Raw genomic sequence first — 17,258 nt, forward strand, 5'->3', positions numbered from 1 at the left:
GTTTTCTTGTTTCCCTATGAGATTAATAAAATCAAGAAGTGACATGCGTCATTGATTCCTGTCATTTTCAGAGAGGACATTGAGGCTTAGTAGAATAAGTAGGTAGATAAAAATTTCTGAATATATGAATAGAAGTCAGGAGATAATCAAAACTAGAAAAAAAGCAGGGCTTCCCTGGTGGCACAGTGGTTGAGAGTCCGCCTGCCGATTCAGGGGACGCGGGTTCGTGCCCCGGTCCGGGAAGATCCCACGTGCTGCGGAGTGGCTGGGCCCGTGAGCCATGGCCGCTGAGCCTGTGCTCTGCAACGGGAGAGACCACAGCAGTGAGAGGCCCGCGTACCGCAAAAAAAAAAGAAAGAAAAAAAAGCTATTCTACCCCTCTGTCAAGGGGTGAAGAGCCTAAGAAAACTGTTAAAAGAAGCTGAATTTTCTGGTAGCCCGGGAACCTATTAAAGGCTATGGTAAGAGTCCTGGATATCAAAGCCCCTTGAAGGGGTAATTTTAACAGGATGAGGAAAGAAGTAGAGCAAGAGGAAAAATTTTAAAGTGAGAAGAGGAAAATAAAACAACCCTAGGGCCAAAACAAACCCGGCCCAGGGATACTGCCCAGGAAGGTGGGTTGAGCCAGGTGCACACGAAGCCTAGCATTTCTTATTTCCCTTTTCATGCCACAAAATATGAAGTAATCGCCTTAGCTGGACTTACCAGAGTGGTCAGATCACCTAGCAAAGTGCAATGTTTTTTTAATATGAAGATTTTTGTTCTCTTTAGTTTCTTGAGAAATGACAGTCCTTTTTCTTTTTCTTTTTTTTTCTCTTCTTCTGCCTCATTCTGTAGTCAGGTTCCGAGGAAAATATAATCCCGTATATCCCATAAACCTTTTGGCATTAGAAATAAAAGTGATGATCTTAGAAAAACTCAAAGTGAAGATTGATTCTTTTCAAAATTGCTCAGTAAACTTTAATAAAAAATTATTCCAACTTACCTAATTCAGTTTCTGGATTTCATATATGTATGAAATATATATATGAATAGCTTGATAATGAACATGCTTAAAGTAAATACATATGTACTCAGGGGGTGATACAAAAATCAAAGTGATATGAGTAGAATTTTACCTGTTCTACTTATACGCTACATATTTATACCCTAAAGACACACATGCATATATGTGTGTATATGTGTGGGTATATTTACATATGCATGGGTGTATATACACACACAAATATATACCTGTATTCTGTAGAGTGACCACTGAAGACAAAGTAGAAAAAGCAAACAAAGTAGCTGTAAAATTCCATTTTTATGACTTGGACAACACAGGTGAATGAGAAACGAGAAGGTCTCGGAAACTAATAGAATTTTCATTCTATAATAAAAACTTCCATTAATTAAGCATCTTCTTCATGCCGGATCCCATCCTATGGGAACCTCTTGGAATCACTCTTTGGTGTATCTGAGGAGGGATGAGGGATCATTTCTTTTCAGAAGAGTCAGATGGAGACTATGTCACATGAATTCCAAAATCTGCTTTTGTGTTCCAAAGGATGACCTTTCTTTTTTTTTTTTTTTAATTTTTATTGGCGTATAGTTGATTTACAATGTCGTGTTAGTTTCTACTGTAAAGCAAAGTGAATCAGTTATAAATATACCTATATCCGCTCTTGTTTTAGATTCTTTCCCCATAAGGAGGACCTTTTAAGGTGTGATTTGTGCTGCACGGCATGTAAGAAAAAGGATTTTGTGCTGCGAGACACTCTGCAGTCTTGGAGCCCTAGGTTTCCAAGCGGACCAGTCGGCACTTGGAAGAGTTTTGTGAAGGTGCCTTGGTTAGGAGGAGGGGAGGGGCCTTCACTCCTGGGGGGCTTGGAGCCCCTAACCCCGGGCTGCCTGGTTAGGGAGTGGGCCGTGCACAGCACGGGGCTCCTTGTTGGCACATTTGCTCAGTGCCTCAGCCCCTCCAGGACTGTATGTTTCTCTCTGGCTTCATAATACACTGATATTTACAAGTTGTTTCCATGGATATTGTCTGTAGAAAATGATGATATCCGGTGATAGCAGTGCCACACAGACCTTGGGAAATAATAAAATATTCTAGAAAAATGTAGTAGTGGGTGTTTTCTAGTCATATGCTCTGTGTTTAAGCTGCTTTCTTTTTGACACGACTATACTCATCGACGGAAATGTGATTTGGATGTTAAACCAGAAAAAAAAAAAAAAAAGAAGCTAAGATTTTTAAAAATACCTTCTGGACTGTCTAGTTTGGTGCTTATTTTGCCAAGAGGGGCATGATGTCTAGAGCCGGTTAAAACTGAACAGCTATTTCCTTAAAATTAGGAGTTCATGACTCAAGACTGAAGTGCTCTGCACATCTGTTTGTGTTCGTTAAAGTACTAGGCTATGGGTCTGTTCTTAGTGATTTTAAAACTTTGAATAATGAATTACGCTGGATGGCCTGAAATTTGTTTTAAACTCTGAGAGTATTTTTTTCAGAGTATTTTTTCTCAGAAATCATTCCATCATGAAATAAATTTTAATAAATATAAATGCTCAAAATAAGTACCCTGAGCTTAAAAAAAAACACTCATATTCAGGACTATGCCTGAAATTCTCTAGTATCCCAAGAGGAAGAATATTTTGATTTCACTTTGGTGTATTTTAAAACAAACTTATTTTGCCATTTGCACAGACTTTATCACCAAAAGATAAATCTGTGTATCTAAACAGATGAGCCTTTTAAAATCCCTTATGCTCCTGATCAGCCATTTAAATATTTTCTTTTAAAACCAGGCCTGACGTCATGATAATGCTTTGATAAGCATTGCAGGAATCTGGTCCAAATTTTATTATCACACTACTTAAATAATTCTCTCAGCTTTAGATAAACCCATATCCAGTGCACCTTGGTCTGTCTGTGCAAGTGTAGGGACAATACAGCATAGGTAAAAAATGAACCAACCTAACCAACAGCAATCCTTTGCAAATGTCTTGATTAATGATGTTATGGCCTTTTGTTAATATGTTTAGGCAATGGAATTCAGCTATTCAAAGAATCTATTTGGTTGGTAGGTAAACAGCATACAGAAGGAGCAGTCCGTAGGGTGCCTTTGGGTGATGGTTCATTGTGGCTTTCCTATGCCTGGAATGGTGTTGATATTGGGTAGACAAGAGTATATCCATAGGCCTTCTTTCTTTTAAATTTTGAGGCCCTTTAAGTAAGCCTTGACACGTGCGTTCCCATTTCAATATTCCTAGTATCCTAAACTCAAGAGTTGGAATGCATTACAGGAAGTCCTTTTTTCCTATATCCACCTACTTCTACAGGCAAATTCTCCTCTACCCTTACCCTGTGTATTGAAAGTAGAAGGAAAAACAAACAAGATGATAACCCATGAGAGAAAAACTTTGCTTAAGTCTAAGGAGAATGTTAATTTCATTGCTTCAATTTAGTCCCTCCAGTTTCTGTCCGTACTACAGTGGTTTGGTAGTTGGCACATGTAGCAAAGGTATACTGTCTATCATTTATATAATTGTTACTTAATTGTTACTGGTTTAATAGTGACTCAGTCAATATATGGTTAATAAACAGCCACACACCACAAAGCATCACTAGGCAGCCCTCAGTGTTAGTGAGGTTTTATTGTGAGAATAATTACCTGATAGTAATGATGGTTAAGAGTGGCCCTCGGAGCAGAGAGGAACCTTGTTTCGCGAGGGGGCTCTGAGTTGACCTGGTAACCGGAGCTGCCTGAATCTCGGCATAGTTTCAGGAATTGCACAATGGTACAAGGTGATGCTTCTGTAACAGTGCATCCATCACCCACGTAGTAGTTGCCTCAGGGTAGGGGTAATATGTTTCAAGGGCTGGCGAGTCCTGGAAAGGATGCTGAGCAGGTAGGTGGGTGCTGTTTTTACATTAACTCATTTCATTCCCACAACAGCCGTCAAGTTGACCCTGTTCCTGTGCCTGTTTTGTAGGACGTAAAATACAGACACAAAATTTAAGAATTCGTTATTTGCCCACTGCATTCGTAAATGTGTCTTCTACTACAGTGAAAGGAGCAACTGGTAATAATAATTAACAGCAAGGCATGTGTGCTTGTGTTGTTCTAGGCAGGTAGGCTTCGGAAAGTAGGGCCATGGGGGCTGGTTCTGAGGTCCGCCTCGAGCCAGAAGTAATGATTCCCACAGCTTGTGGTCAGGTGAGGAGCTCGGGGGCCCGCTGTTTCTCAGAGCCAGAGTATTACATGTGGGGTTGTGACGATAGCAGCTACTAAAAAAAACCACTTATTGAGCAGTTTACTCCTTAGGCATTGTTCTAATTGCTTCATGTACATACATTCTCTCATTGACCATTCACGACAGCCTTGAGAGTTAATGAATATTATCCTCATTGGAAAGAAGACGATCTAGGGAGGCTCCATCGTGTCCTGTTTTGCTAGAGACAGTATCATGTGATGGCTAAGAACATGGGCTCTGAAGCCCAGAGCAAGGACCTGCCTCCCCATTACTCTTCGTTGTATAACTTGCTTTGTTACCTCTTTATACCTCAGTTTCCCATCTCTAATATGGATATAATAATGGGAGCTACAGATAGGATTGTGTTTGAAGATTGAATCACTTAGTATTTATAACGTAGCTGCATACATGTACTCCATATCGTTTGCTTTATTATTGTGGTTATTATTTTGCACAGATATTCTAGAAGACTTGGGATTTTGGTAAAAGTTATCGTAAACGCATGCCCTTTTGTCATTCAATAATATTATTTGCCTTTCTTCATAGAGTGCTTATATTTTATTTGTTACTTTTATTACTACACCTTTTTACAGCTCGCTGAAAGACATGTTTCCCTATTCGGTTTCTAACTTTTTTTTTTTACTGTCATAAGGAAAAACTATTGATGCTTGTATATTGATCTCACACTTAGTCACTTTACTAAATTCTGTTTTAGTTCCAGGTGGTTTTTAAAAGCCAAAAACTTTGAAATCGTCTTTGATACCTGTTTTTCTCTCACACCCAGACCACCTCCTATCAGATCTTCAGACTGTTCACAGCCTGGAGCCCATTCTTTACCCCTACCTGCCCCCATGCTCAAGCCACCCACCTGGATGATGGCGGAGCTTTTCCAGTCTCTGTGCTTATCCGACTACTGTCTGTTCTTAAGGGATCTGTTATCAACTAAGGATCGTTTTTCTCCTGCTTCTATTACATTTATTTGCTTTCCTCTCTTATTAAATTAGCTCGAGCTTCCCCCCAAAATGCTGAAAATAGTAGTGAGAATGGCCAATCCTGTCCTTGTTCTAACCTTAATGAGAATGACTTTGATTTTATTTAATGTAATACTTGCAGTTAATTTCTGTTGTGTAATTTTACCATGATTTGAAAGTTTCCTGCTCTTCACAGTTGACTCCGTTTTTATCTAAGTATAATTGACTTTATTACGTTTTTTTCAGCATTTATTAATATGAACATATAGTTTTTCTCCTTTGAATATTCTAAAAGGTCATCATTACATTAATCCTCAAGTTCATGATGCAAATCCATATTCTGTCAAGAAGTATGCTTTTAACCCACTAATGAACGATATTTGATTAAATTTTATTTAGAATGTTTGCATTTCCCTCCATTTATAAAAAGGTTTTTTGTTTTTTTGTGGTTTTTTTGCGGTACGCGGGCCTCTCACTGTTGTGGCCTCTCCCATTGCAGAGCACAGGCTCCGGATGCGCAGGCTCAGCGGCCATGGCTCACGGGCCCAGCCGCTCCGCGGCATGTGGGATCTTCCCGGAATGGGGCACGAACCCACGTCCCCAGAATCAGCAGGTGGACTCTCAACCACTGAGCCACCAGCGAAGCCCTTCCCTCCATTTATGAGTGAACTTGGTCTTCATTTTACATGTTTGATATTTTGCCATTTCAAAAAACTTGGACACAGTACTTTTTTTTCAATTACTAGAAATTCTTACTTTTTCCAGCTTTATTGACATATATTGCAGTATGATTACCACTGTGGCATTAGCTAAGAGCCCCTTCATACCACGTCATTCTACTTCTACATTTAAGATCCATTCTCTTAGCGACTTTCAAGTATATGATACAGTATTGTTAACTATATTCGTAAGATTTAGGCTAGGTTTTATTATTATTAATTGAGTGAATATCTGGTCATGTTCCATTTTTTTTTTACAATTGCTTACATAACATTGAAATTATACATTCCTTTAATATCAAACGGAACTCTTCTATAAATCCTATGCCATTGCATCTTTTTTTATTGACAGATGTTTGACAGTCTTTTCAATTTCTTCTGGAGTTATTAGTCTGTTCACTTTTTCCACTTTTTTAGTCAACCTTTGTAATTTACGTTTTCCTAGTAAGGCATCCATGTCATTTAGCTTTTCAGATTTAATTGGCAATAGTGTTGCCTAAAACATACTTACAGATGTGAAATCCATTTTTATCTGTGATTACCTCTTCCTTACTCCTATGCATGGAAATTCTTGACCTCTCTCTCTCTCCCCCCCCAACTCCTTTCTGAGAACCAGCTCTTGGTTTTAATTCTGAATCCTAATTTGGTATTTGAATATATCTTTTAGAGTTTTATTCTTCATTTTTTTTCACTTTATACTCTCTTGGTTTTCTTTTTTTTTTTTTTTAATTTTTCTAACTTTGTAGATTGAGTTCATGGCTTATATATTTGCAGTATTTTTATTTAGTAATAAGATAATTTAAAACTCTTCACTTCCTACCATGTACAGTCAACACCCCCATTTTTGACACGTAGAACTCTCATATTTTCCTGAGAATTACTCCATCATATGTTGTCCTCCCTCTGCAGCGTGCTCTTTGCTTTGACTTATGCATTTCCTATGTAGGTTTAAAGTTCTCCGTAACGAATTTTGAGTGCCTAAAAGTAGACAGTCCTGAGTCAATTAAAATAAATACCTGTAAATGTATATGCCCAAATTATCAAGTTGATGGATTAATTTATTTGAATGACTGTTAATGGTTCTCCAGCCACTGAACAAGTTCATTTGGCCAATCTGGACAAAGACACATAAATTCTATACTGTTAAGCCTCAGAATAGAGGAAATATAATTAAGTAGGAAGATTTTAAATATAATAGGCAGTACGGCTTTGCTCTTGAGAGCGTGGGCTTTGGAGTTCAGCTCCCAAAACCGAAGCCTTCGCTCCACACTTAGTTGCTATGTGACCTTGGCTGGGTACTTAGCTTTTCCATATTTTATAATCTGTAAAATGGGCAAAATAACAGTATTAACCTTTTATGATTTTTGTGAGGATCAAAGGAATGTATAAAGAGCAATGACTATGTGTAACATGTGTTACGTGTGTAATTTTTAAACAATTGTTATTGGAGTAGAGTTGCTTCACAGTGTTGTCTTAGCCTCTGCCGTACAGCAAAGTGCCTCAGCTCTACGTGTACATACATCCCCTTTTTTGGATTTTCTTCCCATTTAGGTCACCACAGAGCACTGAGTAGAGTTCCCTTTGCTATACAGTAGGTTCTCCTATTTTATTTATAGTATCAATAGTGTATATATGTCAATCCCAATCTCCCAATTCATTCCACCACCACCCCGCTTCCCCCCTTGGTATCCATACATTTGTTCTCTACGTCTGTGTCTCTATTTCTGCTTTGCCAATAAGTTAATCTGTACCATTTCTCTATATTCCACATATAAAAGATATCACATGATATTTGTTTTTTTCTTTCTGACTTACTTCACTGTGTGACAGTCTCTAGGTCCATTCACGTCTATGCAGATGGCATCATTTTTTTCCTTTTTATGGCTGAATAATATTCCATTGGATGTATGTATCACATCTTCTTTATCCATTCATCTGTCAGTGGACACTTAGGTTGCTTCTATGTCCTGGCTGTTGTAAATAGTGCTGCAATGAACATTGGGATGCATGCATCCTTTCGAATTACAGTTTTCTCTGGGTATAAGCCCAGGAGTGGGATTGCTGGGTCATATGGTAGCTCTATTTCTAGTTTTTTAAGGACCCTCCATACTGTTCTCCATAGTGGCTGTATCAATTTGCATTCCCACCAACACGCATCATTATTAAAATTTATTTTCATTATAAGGTAAAGTATGGATGACCATTCTGGTGCCTAAATAGGGATTTAAAACGTTTACTCTGTGTCTGGGTTGTCTTCTGTTAAACCAAAGTGTAAGCCAGCGAGCACTGCTGCATAGCTGTCATCTCGTTAAGTTTATTACCTTCCCCAACAAGCCCAGGCTCCCGTTGACACATGCAGAATGAGGCCTTCTGAAGATGCATGTCTATTTGTTGGTAGAGTTTCACACCACCCTCGGGTTCGATCATTCACAGGGTAGATTTAATTGACAGGGTTTTAGTTAGTGTGAACTAGAAACAGCCTGTTTTGCAGGGTTGGTTTATTTTCGTGGAAGGAAGCTAGGTGTCGGACAATTGTGTTTACAAGTGAATTTATTTCTTTGGTTTAGTCCTCAGCAGCTCTCCTATCTTCAGTTTTTAAATTCCCATGTGAGAACGAAAATTTTGTCTACAATACCAGACTTGTTTGTTAAACATAAAAGAACATAAACCCTCCGTGGGCCCCCAGGGCTATGATAGAGAAAGGGAGTGCTCGTTATAAACCACTTAGCGCTGTGTATACTGTATCATGTTTCCATGAGAAAGTGATGTTTGATTGGCCCCTAAAATAGGTTTAGTAAATCCCTTAAATACTGATGTGAGCAATTGTGCATGGGGGAAATTAATACCTGAGAGTGTGTTATAGGATTACCATGTCTCCAGAAAAGTCACCTGGGCATGTGTAGATTTCTGAATCTGATTCTGTTTTGTAATTTCACTTTTATGGGTCAAACGTTGCTTGATTTTATTTTCTCCCATTCATTTGGCTGAGGCCTGCAGATAATCTTTTATCATTGTTTTCTCTCTTCCTTTTCTTCTTGATGTTTTGAGCTGTGTTGTAGTGTGTCAGCCAGCCAACTTATGCAATGAGTCCCATAGTCTCTACATGGCATTCTATGAGAAAAAAGAAACATTTCAAAGTATTGGGGAAGATAATTGGATTGAATACTTTAGTCTTTTTCCAACCACACTCTATAAACAAGTTAGAGAAAAATATGGAATTGAGTGGCAGTGGTTTTTGTTTTGTTTTGTTTCTATTTTGAAGGTTAGGAAGCAGCCGTGAGGCATGGTAATATGTCTCAAGTAGATTGTCACTGGGTCTGTTTTAGACGACTTGAAAATGATTTAAATATAAGAATGCTATTTTTAGCAAGAGGATTTACTGTTTTGATTCACAAAATTAATGTGGAATAATTGGATGAAACTTAGCATTATATTATCATAATGACACTGCTTTTGAAAAACAAATCCTAAAATGCCAAATTTACTATGAAACAATTAGTAGTATAACTTAAGTTCTTCTTCTGAAAGGCAAAGAACAGAGCACTTTTTAGAGGTTCGTTTCATTTAACTTCATGGAATGAAAAACTATATAGGTCTTTAAAATACGATGATAAATTTTTGTATGCACCAGACTTGTATGAGCTTGTGAGAATTAATTACCAGCTATCTAACTGCAAATCCAAAAATTGTTATAAAGATTAGGGTTATGGGGTGGTTTTTTTTTTTTTATGGCGTCAAATTCAGTAGCAACTCTTCATGAAACAAGTAATAATCTACTTGTCACTCTTCTCTGCAGGACAGTGATTTTTGTCTCAGGATACAAGTTAGATATGGCAAAGTTTAAGACTTATTTGTGCCTTAATACGTTAACACTGATAATCTAGATATTTCCGAGTGTGCTTAAAAACTCCTTTTGTTTTTATTTATTTATTTTTCTAAATTGTGTGCTGTCGTGAGTTGCTGAATTAAGGCCAGTAAGATCTTTCTTTTTATTCTTATATTTAAATTAAAAAAAAATATTTTTGGCTGCGTTGGGTCTTTGTTGCAGTGCGCGGGCTTCTCATTGCGGTGGCTTCTCTTGTTGCGGAGCACAGGCTCTAAGCACACAGGCTTCAGTAGTTGTGGCACGCGGGCTTAGTAGTTGTGGCTCGTGGGCTCTAGAGTGCAGGCTCAGCGGCCGTGGCTCACGGGCTTAGTTGCTCCGTGGCATGTGGGGTCTTCCCGGACCAGGGCTCGAACCCATGTCCCCTGTATTGGCAGGCGGATTCCTCACCACTGCGCCACCAGAGAAGCCCCTAAAAACACCTTTTAAATACTTATAAGGAGCTTACAGATCGGATTAACAAATATGGTGTTTCTTTATTTTTGGCCACGCCGGCGGCATGTAGGATCTTAGATCCCAGACCAGGGATTGAACCTGCGCCCCCTGTAGTGGAAGCACAGAGTCTTAACCACTGGACAGCCAGGGAAGTCCCTGGTGTTTCTTTTTTTAACAGAAATCAAAAGGAAATATGTATAATAAAATAGTTATGTGAGTTGTCAGTTTTAGGTTCCTTGCAAATGGTATTCTTTTCTCTTGGGATGTTTCTATTAGAAAGATTATAATAGTTGTTTTGAAAATGGTCTGGAGGAGGGAATAAATTAGGAGTTTGGGATTAACATATACACACTACTGTATATAAAAGAGATAACCAACAAGGACCTGCTGTACAGCACAGGGAACTCCACTCAATATCTTGTAATAACCTATAAGGGAAAAGAATCTGAAAAAGAACATATATATGTTTAACTGGGTCACTTTGCTGTATACCTGAAACTAACACAACATTGTAAATCAAATTTACTTCAATTTTTAAAAATTAGAAAATAAAATGATTTTAGAATGATCTGAAGAAAGTTTTTGACACTATGTGTTCACCCAACCAGTTTATTGAAAATGACTTCATAATTGCCAGGCCCACGGGATGCTTCTTGGCTTTCATCTCCTTTGGTCTTTCTCTGGCAGTGACAGCGGGCCCACTTCTGCTTGGGTGGACACTCTCCCTCCCTCTTGCCTTCGTCCTGTGCCATCCTGCTTCCCTGAGGGCTCCTTTTCAGGATGTTTTTGTTACAAGGGCTTCCTTTCTGCCCACACTTGAGATGCTGTTGTTTCCGCATCCTCAGACGTGTTGTGATCCTGTGTCTATGCTGCTGCCTCATTGAAACCTCCTGTAGGTGCCCCATAGTCTTCAAGGGAAGCAAACTCAGATGCCCACGTGGGCAAGTGATGGAAATAAATGAAGATCTGGTTATTAAGAAAAAATATAATAAAGCAGCATAGGAAACAGACAAGGCTTTTTAAAAACTGGAAGGAGGATGTCTCATCTAAAGCCCTTTCCACCTGGCCCAGCCTCAGTTTCCGTGAAGGAGTGAAGGCCATACTGACCTCGTGCGGTAAACGCTCTCCGTCCCTGGCACCCAGCTGCTCGGGTGAGGCCAGAGGACAAAGGGCCCTCCTCTCCTGGAGCTGACGCCGGTTCTGCAGATCTGAGTAACACAAGGAGTCACACCAGGGCTAATAATATTTAGTATGACCAGATGTTCAAATTTGTTTTAAAAGGGCCTGAAATCCAGATTTTTCTGTGAAATTTGACTTTTGAAAATGTTGACTTACAGACAGGGAAAGACAGATATCATATGATATCACTTATATGTGGAATCTGAAAAAAATAATATAAATGAACATATTTACAAAACAGAAATAGACTCACAGACATAACAAACTTACGGTTACCAAAGGGGAAAGGGGGGGAAGGGGGGATGGTGGGAGGTAAATTAAGAGTTTGGAATTAACATACATATACACACTACTATATAAAAAATACATAGACAGTAAGGACCTACTGCACAGCCCAGGGAACTACGTTCAGTATCTTGTAATGACCTATAACGGAAAAGAATCTGAAAAAATATATATATGTATATGTATAACCGAATCACGTTGCTGTGCACTTGACAACATTATAAATTAACTATAGTTCAATAAAAAGTAATTTAAAAAATACAGGTAGCACCTAAAAACTTAATTGATTCATTAAATGTCGACAAATATTTTAAAGAAGGGTAGAGGGCTTCAGTGGTTGAGAGTCCGCCTGCCGATGCAGGGGACGCGGGTTCGTGCCCCTGTCCGGGAAGATCCCACATGCCGCGGAGCGGCTGGGCCCGTGAGCCATGGCCGCTGGGCCCGTGCGTCTGGAGCCTGTGCTCCGCAACGGGAGAGGCCACAGCAGTGAGAGGCCCGCGTACCGCAAAAAATAAATAAATAAATAAATAAAATGAAGGGTAGAACCTCTTCACACTGTGCTTAACCTCTTTGGAACATTGGTCTCCAAACTACTTTTCTAACATCCGACTCTGAAATTTCAAGGCCTTCGTACCTACACCTGTTCTTCCAGCTTGAGCTCCATCCTCTGTTCACAAGGGACCACCCCGAGCCCCTGGTTTCCTCTGTTACGTCCTCGGGATTGTGCTTCTTGCTAGAATGCGTTTCCATTCTCCCTGTCCCCCCTGGTCAGTCAGGACTCACTGACAGCCCAGATGCTGCTTTGAAGGCTGACCCTCATCTCACTGTACAGGGTTTCCCTCACCTTGAAAGTGTTCCGCACTGCCCGTTTTTCCTAAGCACTCCCATTAGAGCGCTCAGCGCTGTTTAATGGACCCTGAGCCCATAGAAGCTATGGTTTCATCTCTGTATCCCGAGAATCTAGCCCAGCACTTTGTGGGCTGGCACTTTGGGCCAACACAGTGCTTCACAGGTACTCGTGGAATGACTGACCAGGCCTGAAATCAGCTGTCTGCAAACTAGCCCTGATGGTAACCCATATCAGAGAGCGTCACCTCCCAAACACAGAACAGACATACTCTGTGAAAAGCGACTTTGTTCCACCTGTAAACGATCTCGGTATAAAAGTTACTCTTTGATTTAAAATGCTAGTTATCAACTTTTATACGGCGTCACGTCTGAAATAACCACTCAGTCTGTTTCACCCAAATCTTCCTCCCCCCGCCCCCCTTCCTGGTCCACCTTCACAGCAAGACTCCTGGGAAGGTTGTACCGGCTGCCTTGTGCATTTATCATTTACCACCCAGGCTTGTCGTGCGATCGAGCAAAAGCTATGCTCTCCTCCGGTATCTGAGTTTTCTTATTTGTTGCTTTCACAGTCGCAGGGTCACATTAAAGTAGGTGCCGGGTGGGAGCGAAGGGGTGCTGGGTAGAGAGGAAGGGCAAACTGTTGAGTAGGAGCTCTGTGCCAGCGACGTCTAGGCGCCGCCGCGCGTGTGCTGCCCCGCCTTCCCTCTCTTAAAACATCCCCGTGAGTCAGGTAGCATTCTCCTCATTTTAAGGACAAGAAAAACGAGGCTGGAACAGGTTAAGTTACACACCATAGGAGAGCTCTGGCTACTGCTTGAGGACAAAGTTGCATAAGTACAATTGGTTCATTATGCACTTTGTCCTTTTTCATCAGTTTTTTTCTTCTGTAAATTCTGTACTGTACAAAGTATATTAATTTTAGTTGTCTGGTATCTACTGAATTTAGACTTTTTAAAAAACCAACCAGTTGTTTTCATCCATGTCAGACCTCCCTTAAGAAAAGTTTGGCAATGTCCTCTTTACTATTGTGAAACACAATTCATAACAGTCATCATCTATTTATATGTGCAGTTTAAAAAATAAATGTAATGGCCTACATGCTCTGTAAAGCTGAAATAATAACAGTAATTTATATTAAAATACACATGCACCATTACAAGAAACGGAAAATGAAGTAGTCAGATGTTTGTATCTTTTAAGCAGCAGACTCAGACCAAATGGGTATGTTTTCTGGTTTTCACTGTGATGCAAAGAGTATAAGCAATGTTCCTATTAGTGATTTGATTTTCCAAAGTAGTAGCTGTTGTTCCAAAGTATAGAAACTTCCTTCGACTTAACGTGATAGTTCTATTTCTAGAAAATTTGGCTTCAACTAAATCTGCAAAACATATTTGTGCTTCTGTGTGACAGTATTACGTTCTAGACTCAGATGGACGATAGCAGAAATGTTGCCTACGTGAGTGTCCAGCGAACTGTTTGAAAGACGTGGAGGGCATGGAGCAAACACCCATTTTTGGGACTGTCCCTTGTTGGGTGTCCACGGACCTTGCCCACTTCACCCCCGCCCCTCATTGAGACAATGTAAAATGCCCTACACATTTCTCACAATTCTCATAAGGGGCAGCCCTGCTCTCCATGAGTGCCACTGATCGAAACTTTCAAACCCAAGTTAACATTGGTTAGGAAAGTATTAAGCATTCATTCCATAGGTTTAAGATACTGCGTGTAGCACAGTGTAAACCAGAAGCATGTAAGAATTGATTCCTTTCTTCAAGGGTTTAACAGCCTAGCTAACAAGATGGATCACTTGCATAGGCGTAGTTAAAGTATGCGTTTATCAGGAAGAGAAAGATGGCAGTGAGCTGAGAACAGCCAGAAAGGTCTCACAGAGGCAGCTCAGTACAGAGTGAGATTTGGAGGACGTGTCTATAAAAAAGTGGCTCTAGAAAAGCTTGGAACACAGATGAGGAAAGGGGGCCAAGGAGCCTGACTGGGGTGAAGGAGTGACTGCCGGAAAGTGATGGGCAGTGATCATGGAAATTAAGTTGGAGCAAAACTGTCATATCCAAATGGAGATTAAATTGAATAATTCATGAACGTCAGATATGGTCGCTCTGTACAAAATATTCAAGTTTTGACCTGGCTCTTTAAATGAATTTGAAGTTCGTTACCAGTAAAACTGGAGGGCTTAGAATCGAAGACTTGTATTTCTTTAATTGGGAATGCATTTTCAGTTGTGTCTCTTCTTTGGAAGATTTTATTCTATTTATGCAGTTAAATTTGGGATGAACTCACAGCTGTGGTCTGCAGGGACTCATTGTCTCCATGGACATGGACTTCGAATTCCTAAAATAACAGACCATGGTTTGATGTCTCTTCTATCTTGGTCTCTTGCAGGTATGATTTTGTAGAGGTTGAGGAACCCAGCGATGGAGCCGTATTAGGGCGCTGGTGTGGGTCTGGCACTGTTCCGGGAAAGCAGATTTCTAAAGGCAATCAGATCAGGATACGGTTTGTGTCTGATGAATATTTTCCTTCGGAACCCGGCTTCTGCATCCACTATAACATTGTCATGCCAGTAAGTACCACTTAGAGATGCCCTTATGTATCTGGATCAGTTGTTTGGTCACTTCTTTTTCTCCTTTTAAACAAGAGATTTAGGAAAACCAAGAACCAAAAACCTTTCCATAGCTTGATTTTTCTTTTCATAAATGTCACTATGGTTATCGCTATAACTATAATTAATTCACTGCAGATTATTCGTGTCTCCATTGCCTTAAAAGTCCACGCTTTTATGTGTTTTAATTTTTCCCCCATTAAGGTGTCATCTTTCCTTTCTGTACCCGCCAAAAGTTGATTGTTTAGATGTGTCATTTTATCTTTTTTGGGGGGAAAGGTAAACTTATTAACTACTCTTTTCAAATCAGTGTTTTAGTAAAATATATTTTAAAAAGTAATTATCTTTTCAAATCAGTGTTTTAGTAAAATATATTCTAAAAAGTAGTTATCTCAGTTTTCCTACTTAATATTTGTCCTGATTAATAATATTATGGCCTTTGTACCCCAAAGAGGAAGTTTCAAAATTCTCACAGGGATTTAGGAAATCTATTTTTATTTGTATTGCAATTGTTTATTCCCTTTATTTTATGTATTATTTCAAACATTTATATCTATTTGTTGCGCTGCAACAAAAATATTGAAAACCTTCTGGCTGTTTATCACATTCTGCTTATAATGGTAATTCAGAACTATTTATACAAATATGGTGTCACCTAGTATACTTTTCAAATATGATGAGTATCACCATTTAAAAGACTATAAAATTGATATCATTAATGATTTTGACAGATCTAGCAAATCAGTATGCACACTGGGAACATGAAATGGCGTGGGCTATATGCGTTAATTAACATGTATATTCTAACCAGGTATAAAAATAATGCATCCAGCACACTAACAATTCATGAGGCCAGTTAGAAAATATGGGGTCAATATTTAACTTTATATATTATTATATAATTATTATAGTTACAATTAGAATATATATAATTATGATAATTATATATTATATCGATATGTAAATATTATGAATAATTATACATTAACATATAAATATTGTGAACGATTATACATTATTCATATATTATATAATATTATAATATTATATTATATAATAATTTTTAAACATTGTTAATAATTATATATTATTCATATTGTAACATTAAGCAGGAATTTCCCTTTTTTGATTGCCCAAACTCAATTCCGTGGAATAGTATTTAAGCAACTGACTAAATTATGAAATTTAAGTATTGTTTGAGATACAGCTGAAAAGAAACAACAGAATGTAAACTGAAGTTGGAAAAATGATAATTTATTTATTAACAGAATCATTTACTGTGTACAATTGAAGTTAAGGGAGGTACCTCTAAAATATGCTGTGAATTTACATTGTGAATCTTGATAAATTTTCTGATACAGATTATTTGAGATATCTGTGCCTCTATTCCATTATGAAATACTTTGCACAGTATAGATTCTCTACCATGTCCTTTGTTAATTTCCAAAATTTTTCTTAATTTAACTGTTTAACATTTTAATTTAAATTTAATAAAATTTAATAATTTCACCTAGAAAAGTGTTAATATTAGACAAGGATGAACTTACTTAAAAACCTTTTGATACTGTGACTATTTGTTTGAATGAAACCACTAGAATCTGTTTATCACCCTTTCACAGTACGCTGCTTCACAGAATTTATGAGTTTAATATTTGTTTTAAGCCTAAAACGCCCTTGGGAGCCATGAGAAAGCTGCACTTTCACAAAGTTATACAGTCCATATTTTCCAGTTTGGATTTAGCACATCTAATGTTCTTAAATATTTAAATATGAAACAATCAAATTTTACTGTAAAACATAATGGTAGGTCTTGTATCATAGCGAAGGTTTGATTTATCCCAAACCTGTGACAAAAATAAACTTGAAACTGAGAAGCTATTTGTACAGTATTTTAAATGAACTAGTGTCTTCACATTATATTAATAGCAATCTATTGTCATCCCACAGAATAAGACATGAAAGCAAAAACATATATATGCTGACGCCAAGTGTTGCCTTCCTCTGATTTTATGATCTCATAGGTTGCCTGGTTGTATAACCCACGGAGTGGTGTGGAAGAAATAAAATATGTAAAGACAAAA

At 38.5% G+C, this 17,258-nt stretch overlaps 1 protein-coding gene across 1 annotated transcript in view; it reads left to right on the forward strand.

Annotated features, from left to right (window-relative positions):
- The window catches only part of PDGFC (platelet derived growth factor C), a 218,366-nt gene that overhangs the window by 148,787 nt on the left and 52,321 nt on the right, over window positions 1-17,258 (forward strand). Inside the window, exon 3 of the mRNA XM_022582211.2 lies at window positions 14,958-15,138. Coding sequence (XP_022437919.1) covers window positions 14,958-15,138 — 181 coding nt within the window. The remainder of the gene's footprint in view (window positions 1-14,957; window positions 15,139-17,258) is intronic.

The sequence above is a fragment of the Delphinapterus leucas genome, chromosome 5, assembly GCF_059928025.1.
Source record: "Delphinapterus leucas isolate spDelLeu-1000000601 "Yukka" chromosome 5, BTC_Dleu_Yukka2, whole genome shotgun sequence".
NCBI classification, from domain to species: Eukaryota; Metazoa; Chordata; class Mammalia; order Artiodactyla; family Monodontidae; genus Delphinapterus; species Delphinapterus leucas.